General features: G+C 45.3%; 1 protein-coding gene across 1 annotated transcript in view; it reads right to left on the bottom strand.

Moving 5' to 3' along the window:
- The window catches only part of LOC128745104 (acetylcholine receptor subunit alpha-like), a 75,440-nt gene that overhangs the window by 27,444 nt on the left and 35,419 nt on the right, over positions 1-12,577 (bottom strand). Inside the window, exons 6-7 of the mRNA XM_053842091.1 lie at positions 922-1,058; positions 447-596 (exon numbers count right to left, since the gene is read on the bottom strand). Of these exons, the coding sequence (XP_053698066.1) occupies positions 447-596; positions 922-1,058 (287 nt within the window). The remainder of the gene's footprint in view (positions 1-446; positions 597-921; positions 1,059-12,577) is intronic.

Raw genomic sequence — 12,577 nt, forward strand, 5'->3', positions numbered from 1 at the left:
TGCAGCAGCTTAACTTATATGCACCAGAAAGATCGTTACGGCCCAGGAATCTATTATTCTTACCACAGCGTAATGTGTCATATGGACAACATGACCCCATCCGCTTCATGTCGGCTAGTTTCAACGCGGTGGCGACATTATTTGACTTCCACATAACAGCAACGGCATTTAGACAGCGACTGCGTGTATAATCTAATATATCCTTATGTGTTTTATGTTAAACGTAGTATCTTTTATCATTAAGACCACATGATGTCCGATGATTTTTACACCAACAAATAAACAAATAAACAAATTGTACAATTCCCGAAGATCATGTTTACAGATTTAGAATAATAATTAGTTTGACAATAAAAGCAAACTTGCGCGACCTTTTGGCACACTATTCCAGAAAAAGTTCAGCTTATATTTTTCCGATTGCAAAAGTAGCTGACAATTGAACTCACCTAAAATGATGCAACGGCTGGTAGATTGGACGGCGCATCACCAGCAGCTTTGGCAGGTGGTTGATGAAGATGGTTCGGACCCATGGTGCCATCGTGTGCGTCTGGGGCGAGCGAAAGTGAATGTTCAGCACAATCACGGTGACACATATGCTGCAAGAACCCCAAAATATAGGAAAAAGAGACAAATGCATTAATCTACCCCCGCCAAGCCGAAAGTACTTGCAAGGGCGCCGCTCCCCCACGTGTGTGTGTCTAATGAAGTATGTGAATTGGTAGGCAATTGTAGCAAGGAGAACCGTGTGTTAGGAACAAGTCTTCTCCTGGAAATTCAATTAGGCGCAAAATAAAATTAATTATTTGTGTGAATGAACATACACATGACCGTAGACGTGTGACGGTCTGGTGCCCTTGCTTCCATATCAGTTATGGTGTAGACTCACTTTAGTGCAGGAAATTGCTGAGAAAATCGGCTTACCTGAACGTATCGAGGATCATGGTGAACAGCACAAATTTCCCCAGCAGTGGCACCACTAGTGATGTCGGTGGAATGATTTCCGCCAGCAGCAGGAAGAACACAGTCAACGAGAGCAGGATGGATATGCTTAACGATACCTTTAAATGTGGAAAAAACGACATCCAGTCGGGTCGGAAAATGAAATGAAAAGAGACGAAAAGGAAATATAATTACGCTTTATCGAATGAAAGAAATACTTCGGAGGCAAAGGCATTGACGATTGCAGTGTTTCTGTTCTACCGTAGAGAAATTTCTCTGCTGTATTAACTTGTTTAATGCTATTTTGATAACCTGCTACCACTGAATTGGTATACTTTGCGTGTTATAAACAGTGTAAGTACACCCATTGTGTATGAAACATTCCAATTATTGCTGGGTAAATATAAATTAGAATTTATAAGTCGAGGCTTACGAGTGGTGGTTATGAAATAAATGAGACTAGCGCTGTTAAAGAAAAAATACACATACGTCAACAGCTGTTCAGCATTGCGCCTTTTTGTTTCTGTAAATAAGCCTGTGTCCATATAACCGTTGTTTTTAGGATGAATTCTGCATTGCCAAGAAAAATGTTTGAATTTAAATCTATTGAGGCTGGAAAAAACGGTAATTTGATGTGATGCTCAAGCAATCTGAAACATGTACGGTATCAAAATTTCACAATATTTTATTCACATATGTAGTTGATGAACTTCTAAAAGGTTTCGAAGTCTACTATTCTACCAGAAAACTCCAAAGGAAATTTTCCATTTCTCTCGGATAATTTATTTTAAAATTTGCTAATCTCATAAAAACCCAGTTCAATCCTCCTGGGAAAAGCATTTTTTGTCATTTCATGAAATAAAACAGTAATCGACGCGCCTCGGAATATAATTTAACTGGGATGTTGGCGAACTTTGCCTAGACAACATTTTGTTTTGCATAGTGCATACATAGTTACAGAGTACATAGTTATATAGTTTGCTATTGTTACCCAAAATTCTCTTACAATTTAAATTTTTAAATTATTTTTTGTAGCAAAATAATAGTAAAAAGTAAAAACTAGCTGTAAAGGAAATCTCCTGCCAAATGACTGAATTGAAAATAATTTATTAATTCCTTACTTACTTACTTACTTTACCAGACGCGAGCCGGGGTGGCTCTTGCCGTGTCAAGAATTCCTCTCAATTATACTCGGTACTGGGCTATTCACTTTCTACTTACTTCACTTCCAGCGAAGTACCGTTGCTAGCAGTTCTTGGCCATTACGTAAAGTTGTACTGGTAGTTGGTCCTTTCTGGCGGCTCTATTATTCTTCAGCTGACGAATTTTTCGCCGGATCTCTTCGAAATCGGTAGCAGGCACGCTGTTGTCGTTTGTAGACACTCAGAGCTTAACTTCCGTTGCGTCTCCTTCTGTTTTATCGCCGTTGAGGTGCTCATCGAAAAACTGCTTCCACCTGTCGACCACCTCGCGATCGTTTGTGATTAGATCCTACACATGTCAGGTTTAGGAGTGTAGCCCTTACGAGTTTGATTCACCTTCTCCTAAAACTTGCGCGTGTCATTCCCGGAATAGTTGTTCCAGTTCCTCACGATCTCTGTCCTCCTTTTGGCGCTTCTCAGGATCGTGGTTTCCAAGCTCTTTTTTCCTCTATATCGCTTGTTGGCATCCCCGTCAAACCCATCATTTCGTGCACTCTAGGTTTCCACATCTAGCACCGCGGTTGCGGCGTCGTTGACGGCCGATCGTTTCATCCGGTTTCGAGGGTCGAAGCATCTAGCTCCACAGAGGAAGGCACAGCTTCATCCAGTACGCGCGCGTAGTTTTCGGCAATTGGCGGGTTGTTTATTTGCCGAATGTCTAACCGATCAGGGAGGCTTTGTCGCAAGGTATAAACCGTCGATAGTTTTGAGCGCATATGTACTGCTACTGGGTAATGGTCCGAGTCGATATCGGCACCCCGTAGTGAGCGTACGTTATTTTTATATTGTTTATGCAGGGAGAAAATCTTCATAGACAGCACCTTCACGGTACCGAATAGGATTCGCAAGGTGCCAACATGCGCCTACCTACTAGAAACTCTCCTGCTGCCCATTCCTGAACCCCTCCCGGAACTACCGTTAGGTTTTACTTCAGGAGGGAGGACGTGCCTAAGCACTCCGACTTATCGGTTGCATGCGTCGATTCACAAAACACCCTTGACACTTCACACCGCCACTACCCTTCACCTAGGGCCTGGGCTGCCCAATCAGCCCTTTACTGACCCTAGCTAAGCTATGTCAGACCCTGTCGTTGCAAACGTTCTAGCCGTTGCAACTCCGTTATCACCTCCGTTGCCGCCCTATGGACGGCACCCCGTGCGCGCTGTTCAGCGCACATTCGCTGCACGATGTTGTCGGCGTTGGTGTCTTCCCCAACAACCGTAAGCATCACCCGCCGAGTGGTCGTGAAACGCGGGCAGTGAAATATCATATGCTCTGCCGTTTCCTCGGGGCAAAAGGGTGAGCCTATCCGCCCACGCGTATGTAGATACTTCTTAAAGCATCCATGTCCCGACAGAAACTGGGTAAGAAAAAAGTTTACATCATCATGTCTTCTACCGATCCAGGACGATATGTTCTGGATCAGCCTATAGGTCCACCTGCCGTGATCGGTGTGATCCCATTCCGCCTGCCAACGCCTAATAGAGTCCAGCCCAACTCTGTCCCTAGCGCCCCTAACGTTCCTCTGCCTATAGCACTCAATATCTTCACCTAGAAGTATGCATATGAGAATCATGGCTACAATAACCACAATCGCATCCAACGATATGGTACGGTAGCCGCACGCAACGCGCAATGCCAACAGCCTGAACACCTTGTTCAGACATGCCTGATTGCGCTTACTCTCCAAAGCCGGGGCCCATGCCAGTGCACCATACCGTAGCACCGACATAGCAACGCTGGCTATCAGGCGTCTCTTACTGCTGCTAGGATCGTAGCCGTTCGGCATGATCTTAGACAACGCAGTGACCACCGTTGACGTTTTGCCACAAGCATAATCCATATGGCTGCCTGGTGAAGTTCAGCCTGTTCATTTGCCTGTACGACGAGGGATCACCAGGCGGTTTCCCCGGCTTTGGCAGCAGTACCAATCTCTGGACTTTCCATTTGTCTGGAAATTCGCATACCTCTAGGCAATTCTGAAGCGTCTCTCTCAACATATCGGGATATGCTTGGATCGCCACTTTGAATGCCTCGTTCGGAATCCCGTCAGGAGGGGTCGCTTTCTTCGTTTTCAAACCCCTGGCAATTACGATAACTTCCTCATTCGTGACCAGCGTTACCAACCGGTTTTTACGAAAATCTGGAAAACGAAAATTTGTTATTTATTGCTATCCTGAAAACAGGATTTCTTGCTACGCCTAACCTCCTTGTTGAGCACCAATCTGGCTGCTCTAAGTTAGATCCCCCGAGCTTCAGCATCTGCATCGGTCCGCGCCCTCTGCGCTAGCCTTCTCGCTCTGTGGCACCTGGAGAGGAGCTGGGGAATGGTATCACTCCACTAGTATACCGAGCGATGACCGTTCGTTGGCTGCCCCGTCCTGGGCTTAGTGGTATCACATGCCCGTACTAGGACGTTGGTCAGCTCACGGGCACTCAGGTTCGAGCAGTTGCTCTCTGCGCTGAGTGCTTCAACGAACAGGTCTTTGTCGAAGGACATCCACCTCACTTTCCACCTCCTCCCTGTCGACTTCAACCCGCGTGGCCGTAGCATCCGTCGTTCAATCGTGTACCGTATAGCTTGGTGGTCGCTATGCGTGTACTCATCTGACACCCTCCAGCCCATGTTGGCAAGCAACGTTGGGCTGCAGAAGGTGATATCGATGATCGACTGTTGTACCCTCCCTACGAAAGGTACTGACGGATCCCGTACGTTGCCTCCAGCTGCGCATAGAACGCTTCCTTCTCATCGTCGGGTCTACCTTCGTGTAGACAATGTTGTTGAAGAAACGACCTTTTATCCTCGACACACACATTCTCACATTCTCTTGATCGCTTTCTAGTCCGTTACGCGATCCTACATTTTGCCGAACACTACGAAACCCGTTCCCAGCTTGTTGGTCGCTCTACCGCTCTGGAATAATTGGGCTTTGCCGCCACGTATCCTCCACACCTTCTCGCCTCTGCGACAGACCACAGTTCCACGATGACAAACTTTCGGGGTTCTAACTGATCGAGCAGCACCCTATCGCCATCAACCAAATTTAACGATCTGCAGTTCCAGGTACCAAGTATCCTTTCCATGACCTTATTTCGTCACCTTTGTCCATGCCAAATGTTTCGAGTAAATTTTTCTTGACTTCTTAGTGGGATGAGTTTAAATAGATAGCCGTACTAGGTCTTACGTTACCGAATCTCGTGATGGGGCTGTCAGCTTATAGTGTTGAGGCAATACTGTGCCTCCTTCCCTGTTGGTATACGACCTTAGTTTCCACCGGGGTTGGTTACCCGATCTCCGTTAAAGTTGCTCGTTTTCCGGCTGGTATCACGTGGAGGTAGGGATAGAAGTTGCTGGGTAGGAGGCTAAGGACCACTATGGGGTCTATTTTACGCATTATCCAACCGTTTACCAACCAGGTAAACCTTTGAACCCAGGTGGTGATCGCATATATATTTCCTCCTGTAACTCAGTGTACAAAGCATAGCCTTGGGTTTCAAACGTCTCAAAGACTTGACTCTTCTTTATCGAGAGACTTCGCAACCGATTTTTATAGTGCCGAACAATTTCGGGGCTAGTGAAACGATTCAGCACCGCCCAGCCTAGATTCGAACATATGACGACTGACTAATTAGACCAACATCGCACCTCGAAGTTAACTGAGCGGTTGGCTCGGCGTAAAAGCATGCGATTTTTATGTCCATGTATTGCACCAACATATTGCCTCGACCTGCTATGGTCAGGATGGTTTGAAGCGTAAATTGACGAGCAACGGGGGCAAAAACCTCGTCGTAGTCTGTCCCGCATTTCTGTGTAAAGCCTTGTGCGACCAGCCTGACCTTGTATCGCACCGTCTGGCCGTTTCGTTCTGCTTCTTTTTGTAGGTCCGTTTATATCTTACGGTCTTCCTTTCAGGTGGTAGAGATGCTGGCTTTCACGTTTGGCTGTCCTGTAGTGTCCTGCTAGGCTTGTCGTGCAGCTCCTCGTTCATCGCGTTCTGCCGAACTTCTGCTTCCGAGCACTGGGTTTCCTCGAAATAGTTTCTTAGATCGTTGGCGTTGTTACTGGTGATACCGGTGACCAGTCCATAGCGTTGTGGTTGGACTTGCTTGGTGGAACCCATCAAACATCGTATCATCTCTGTTCTCTTGACTCGATTGCTCGGCATCATCATCATCGTCGCTATCGGATTCATTCTCGACGACGGTGTCATCGCTCTCATCGCGACCGTCGTCATCATCGGGCGTCTCTGCTGCGTTTGGCTTCAGCGTCTCTGCTGCGTTTGGAGTAGAATTCAATCCTGTTCTCTTCTTGAACGCTTTCCGTACGCTCATCGTAGTCACCTTCGACAAACGTGTCATCCCTGCTGATGTAGACTTTCTGGATGGTTTTGTCCAGGAAACGATACGCTTTGTTCCTGGGAATATCCCATGAACGTCTTATTTCGGAATGTAGGATTTAGTTTCTTCCTCTGTTGCTTCGGGATGTGGCCATTTCACAGTTCGCATGGCGTGACAGGGATGGATATTGATGGTGACATAGTTTGAAGATATACAGCCGTGTTTAATGCTTCAACCCAATATCACTGGTCCAGTCCGGAATCAAATAGTAGGCTTTCGTCGCTCTGCCACCCCGTTCTGCAGTGAACTGTAGGCCGCTGTGTATGTCGTCATGATGCCCTCTCGACGGTAGAGCGATTGTAACCTCTCGCTGCTGTATTCTCCTCTTTGATCGGAGCGTACTACTTTTGGTTTATAGCCGAATTTTTCGCCTCGACATATTCTTGAATTTTGTCGATGTTTCCGACGTCTTTCTCAACAGGAACACTGTGCAGTACATCGAATAGTCGTGGATAATCGTGGTGAAGTACCGGAATCCGGTTATGGATAGTACTTTCATCGGACCGCACACGTCCGTATGCACCAGGTCTACCGCTTTGGTCCTTTGCAGCAACACTCGCCGGTTGCCTTCACTCCGCACTCGTAGATCTCCAATCCGGTGACTAAATCGTTCCTCTCCATACGGGAATTCGATTGCTCAGGTCCCGGTGGCAAAATTTCTGGAACCATTCATGATTTTAAGCCTTTCTTTGGCTTCCAGTGTCCAGCAAGGGTGACCTCCTTCGGTTGCTTCAGGTTGTAGAGGCCTTGTTTGAGCGTTGCCATGACTGCCACCCATCACCCAGCAACCGTTGATTTTATAAATAATAGTAGCATTTTTCTGCACCAGCGACGGAACAGATAAAAGGTTCATAGGCAGCGTAGGTGTGTAAAGCGCCTTGCTCACGGTCATCTCGGTTTGCTTACTCTGGTTATTGGAACACCTCGGGGCCTTCTCTTTTGACGATAGCTTGCTTCTCATCGGCAAGTGTAACATATTTCGCCTCGCTTTTGTGGCTATTCGCTCCTGAGTTCACGATTCACAGCTTGTCCCCTCCACGATCCTCGTGCCTCGTGCAAACGAAGCAGAATTGTAATTCAGTTTTTTATTGGACGATTTCTTCCTTCCTTTCTTCCTTCCTTAATCAGCTCCAGGCCGTGGTTGCCTCTGCTGTACGAAGAAGTCGTCTCCATTCCGCTCGGTCCATGGCCGCAATTCGCCAGCCACGTAGTCTGCGTAGGGTCCGCAGGTCGCCTTCCACTTGATCGATCCATCTTGCTCGCTGCGCGCCCCGCCGTCTCGTTCCAGTCGGAACGTTATTGAGAACTTTTTTAACCGGGCTGTCGTCCGGCATCCTCACGTCGTGCCCAGACCATCGCAGGCGACCGATTTTTGCGTTGTGAGCGGTGGGTGGTTCTCAAAGCAGCTGATGCAATTCTTGGTTCGTTCGCCTCCTTCACGTTCCGTCTTCCATCTGCACTCCGCCGTAGATGGTGCGCAACACCTTCCGTTCGAAAACACAAAGGGCGCGTTGGTCCTCCACGAGCATAGTTCATGCCTCATGCCCGTAAACTATTTGTACTTGTACCTTATCTGAGAAATTTTATTATCGTGTATTTGATTTGGTGTTAAAAGTGCTTGCTCCTGAATTAAGGTAATCACAAAAATCATCATTTTAGTCTAAAGACTTGAAGAAAATTAAGAAGTTTGAATCACCGAATCGTTCCGGTCTTAATGGAACTGACAGCAAATGTAAGATACCTACATTTTTTTTAAATAACGTTGAAAATATTTTGTTTTCTGAATTTTCGCCAACAATGGCGAGCTAGTTTTGAATAATTGTAAGTATCGAACGAATCTACGCTGGATGGGTTCTAATCTGAACGACCAAATACCTATATAAGAGCACCACACTATAGCTGCGTATTCAATTACGGATCGCACAAGGGAGTAGTAAAGAGCGCGCAGGCAATATGGATCCCGAAATTTCTTGGTGACTCGAAAGATAAATCCCGAGTTTTTATTGGCCTTCGCTATTATGTACGAGTAATGCTCACGGAACGAGAGCTTCTCATCCAGGTGTACGCCAAGGTCTTTGATAGCTGAGACTCTATCCAGTGACTCGCCATCGATAGTGTAGCTCCATTGAATCGGTTTTTTTGCGGTTGAAAGAGATGACCGAGCATTTACGCACACTGATGAGGAGCTCGTTCGTTTTACACCAGTCGACGAAGTTGTTGAGAAGCCTTTGAAACTCACGACAATCTTCATTAGACTTTACACTGAGGAAGATCTTCAAATCACCCGTATACAAAAGTCTACATCCTCGAGGTAACACCGCGAATAGAGAATAGTGAAAACAGCAAAGGGCCAAGATTGCTACCTTGCGGAACATCTGTTTTACTTTGGCCAGAAGCAAATCATGATCCACACGGTCAAAGGCCGCTTTCAGGTCTGTGTAAATAGTATCTATTTGAGTTCCGTTTCCCATGTTCTGGATGCAGAATGATGTGAACTCTGTGAGATTTGTGGCGGTCGACCGTCCTGGAAAAAATCCATGCTGGTCACAGGAGATATGACGCTTTACTTCCTGAAATAGAAGTTTATTTACGAGAGTCTCCAGTAGCTTCGATCCTGCGCATAAAGAGGTAATTCCTTGGTAATTTTCCACAGCCGTGCGATCACCTTTTCTAAATACAGGAAACAAAAATGATTCCTGCCAGGCATCTGGGAATGATGATTGACTCAGCGACAAGTTGCAAATTGCGGTTAAGGGTGTACATAACGTATCTGCACAGTTCTTGAAGATGATTGGTGGTATACCATCTGGTCCCGGTTTCAAAGACGGTTTTAGCTTCTTAATTGCAACGTCTGTTTCGGAGAAAGAAATATCTCGCATGTCAAGTATTCCTTGTGGTACATTTCGGAGAGCATCGTCGATTATTCGTGAAGCAACTGGTTCAGTCTTGAATACGCTAGAGAAATGATTTGCAAATAAGTGGCAGATTCCATCCGCAGAGCTCGCTGTATTTGTCCCATGTGACATTATCGATGGACGCCCTCGCTCATTCCGTTTACCATTCACAAATGACCAGAACCGTTTAGGATTCTGCTTCAGGCTTTTTTGAGTACGCTGCACGTATAAGGTGTGAAGCAATTGATTGTAGATTCTGTAGCTGTTACTGGCTGACACGAACACTCGTTTCGTATACGGGTTGCGATGGTTAGAGTAGTGCCAAAGAGCTTTAGCACGATCTCTTTTTAATGCTCGTAACCTCTTATTGGCTCATAGGGGATTCCATTTGGGACGAGTTGCAGGCACGTGTAAACTGAATAATCCATTCGATGTGACTATCAAATAGTCAACCGCTTCATTGATACTGTTGGCATTATACAAAAAGGCCCAATCAACCATCGCTAAAGAACGCCCTAAGGCAGCAAAATTCGGAAGTCAAACTGGAATTCCTCCTCAGGCTCGGTATATGAAGCAGGCATGGAGCATTGCAGGTCTACAAGCGGTTCAACAGCTTCGAATACAGCGCATTCACGAACGGAACAGTCGTTGACAAATAATAGATCGAGTATACGGTCTCGGTTGTTGACGACCGAGTTCAGCTGCTTTATATTTAGTAATGACATAACATCGATAAGAACTGAACTGGGACCGTTAAATAAAGATGTCGATGGGCCCGGGAACAAATAATTGTCAGTACCTTTTCTCCAGACGAGACTTGGTTGGTTGTAATCGCCAAACAAAAGATGGACGTCATGGGTGTCCAGTGAGTTAGCAATAGCTTCAACACATTTAATGTGCCGTTCGAGGTAGCTTGAATGTTGTAGTGTTAATATCAAAATGACAAGAAATCTGTTCTGAACACATTTTTATATTGCCAATTCAAACCAAATGTCGTATGTGGCTCTGAAGCTCCAAAAGCTAAGAGCGTCTACGGGCATTTATTTCAAACTGATTAAAATAGGCGATCCCTGATTAATCGGTTCCTTACCCTATTTCAAACTTCGTGGCATTTTGCGTTTCTCTTCGGCAACTTCCGAGAACAGTTCATTCGTAAGGTTGAAGCGGTAGTTAAAGTTGTCTTTTGCCATCGCCCTAATCGTAGGACGATGTTTTGCTACTTATCACAAGCATTTGCTGATACCTGTACTAAATGCAAAATGTTCGTGCGACCGAATTCTTCGTAGCTAGCACGTACATAGGTATTATTATATTTTTATTTTGAAAGGTACACAGCATTCTCATTTTGATGTAGACTTTGCTTCGCCGCTGCTCGTCAGGGTCTACCGGTCGACGCAGCAAGGCCTGGTGATTCTATCGTAATGCTATCGCTGTAGGATGCTGAAATAGCGGTATCGAATTTTATGGGTTATAAATCAGATACGGAAAGGGAAGCGGTTCAACTCTATCTGCTTTCTAGGCTGCTCACTTTTGCCATGCCCACGCTTGCCGATGGTTTTCCAGCCCAGTCATTGCCATACTTGACTGCACGCTTTTTCACGCGCCGAAAGGTATATGCTTGTGCAATGAAAAAACACTTCTCTTGCTCTACAATACCTTTTTTCGACCATGCCTTTAAGCGGCGTGCAACGGGGACAACCTCTTGAACTTGTTATTTATTTATCGTTAGCCTATCTATTTTTTACACGTCTGAATGATGGAATTTTCAAAATCATTCCCGACGTTTTATGGAATCAAAAGGGCTTCTTAAAACGAAGGATTATTTTCACATCGGCAAGCCCTCTGTTACGGTTTAATATTTTTGATTTTATGGACCAAATTACAACTGCAATACAACGGATATGCAGTTAAAAATATCAAACCGAAGCTTATTTTTATGAAGACCAAAGTTTTTGAAATTGTAACCAGCATTAATCGTGGTAACGGTTCTTTCAATTACTCATTCTCGTTATAAAGTGCCACTTGTCACTTCGTGTAGTGATGTAGGGCAAAATTAAAGAGATGACTTGGTCCTGTCGGTTATATTTACAGGCAGGGTGTTGCTCCGAATTCGTCAAATTGTCACCGTTAGCAGCAAATAGTTCCCAACAACTCTGCTAAGAGAGACACAACACAAAAAACACTTTTGCCCTACCGCACTGCCCATCGTTAGCCTGCCATCCATGCCGGCCGGTTTCAGCCTTGTTTGGTGTTTTCCGGTGGCAGCTGATGAAAAAGTGTAGGAAAACTCCATCTACCAGAGCGCTGCTATCGCCATATAATCATCAACATCATTAGCGACGACGTCGGTTGATTGGGCGGTGGTGTACAAGCACCCACTGTAATGTGATAGCCGCCGGATGATGGGACGCAATCTCGTAAATTATTTAATTATAATTGAACTTCCCGCTCCGGTTGCGTTGCGCTTCATTGGACCTCCCGGCTTTCGCGCCGATTGACAGTGAGCATAGGGACGCAGTCTAGTCGAAGGTTACTAGCGAACGGTGCGGTTAAGGACTACCTAATGGAGGGTTCGATTTTCAATCGAGAGCTTTTAGTGATTTTATGGTCAGGCATCCCGAATTCCAAACCAGCGTGTAATTATTCAGCGCGGTTTCCAAAGCTACTCGATATCGGTTTAACGGACATTTAAGTGTTTTCGGTTTCAAGCCATTAAATGCTTGGAATGATTATAGATTTCAGATTAGAAACTTGTTCTACTGTAGTTTTACTGCAATACAGAGAATGTTGAATATTTGAAGACAGTGATGCGCCATTTTTCCTGTACTCTAATAACCGGCTGCGAAGTCTGTCGATAAAGAAGGGTCAAGTTCTGAAGGACGTTTATACTCATGGCTTTGCTTTTTGAAACGCCATGTTTCGTTTAGGTTCTCATGCTCATGTAACGACCCTGCCGCATATCATGCATCATTCTATTATTTACAAGGATCTCGATTGATTCTCAGGTACAATATAGGGTAAAGTGGTGCAGAATGCACCGCTTAAGCAAAACATCATTTTGCAGAGCAACGGTGTGTTTGTTCCACGTTTTTCAACTTCTAAAAGCCTTTGGGATCTTTTTTACACTATCTCCTGGTGAAATTT

The sequence above is a fragment of the Sabethes cyaneus genome, chromosome 1, assembly GCF_943734655.1.
Source record: "Sabethes cyaneus chromosome 1, idSabCyanKW18_F2, whole genome shotgun sequence".
Lineage (NCBI taxonomy): Eukaryota > Metazoa > Arthropoda > Insecta > Diptera > Culicidae > Sabethes > Sabethes cyaneus.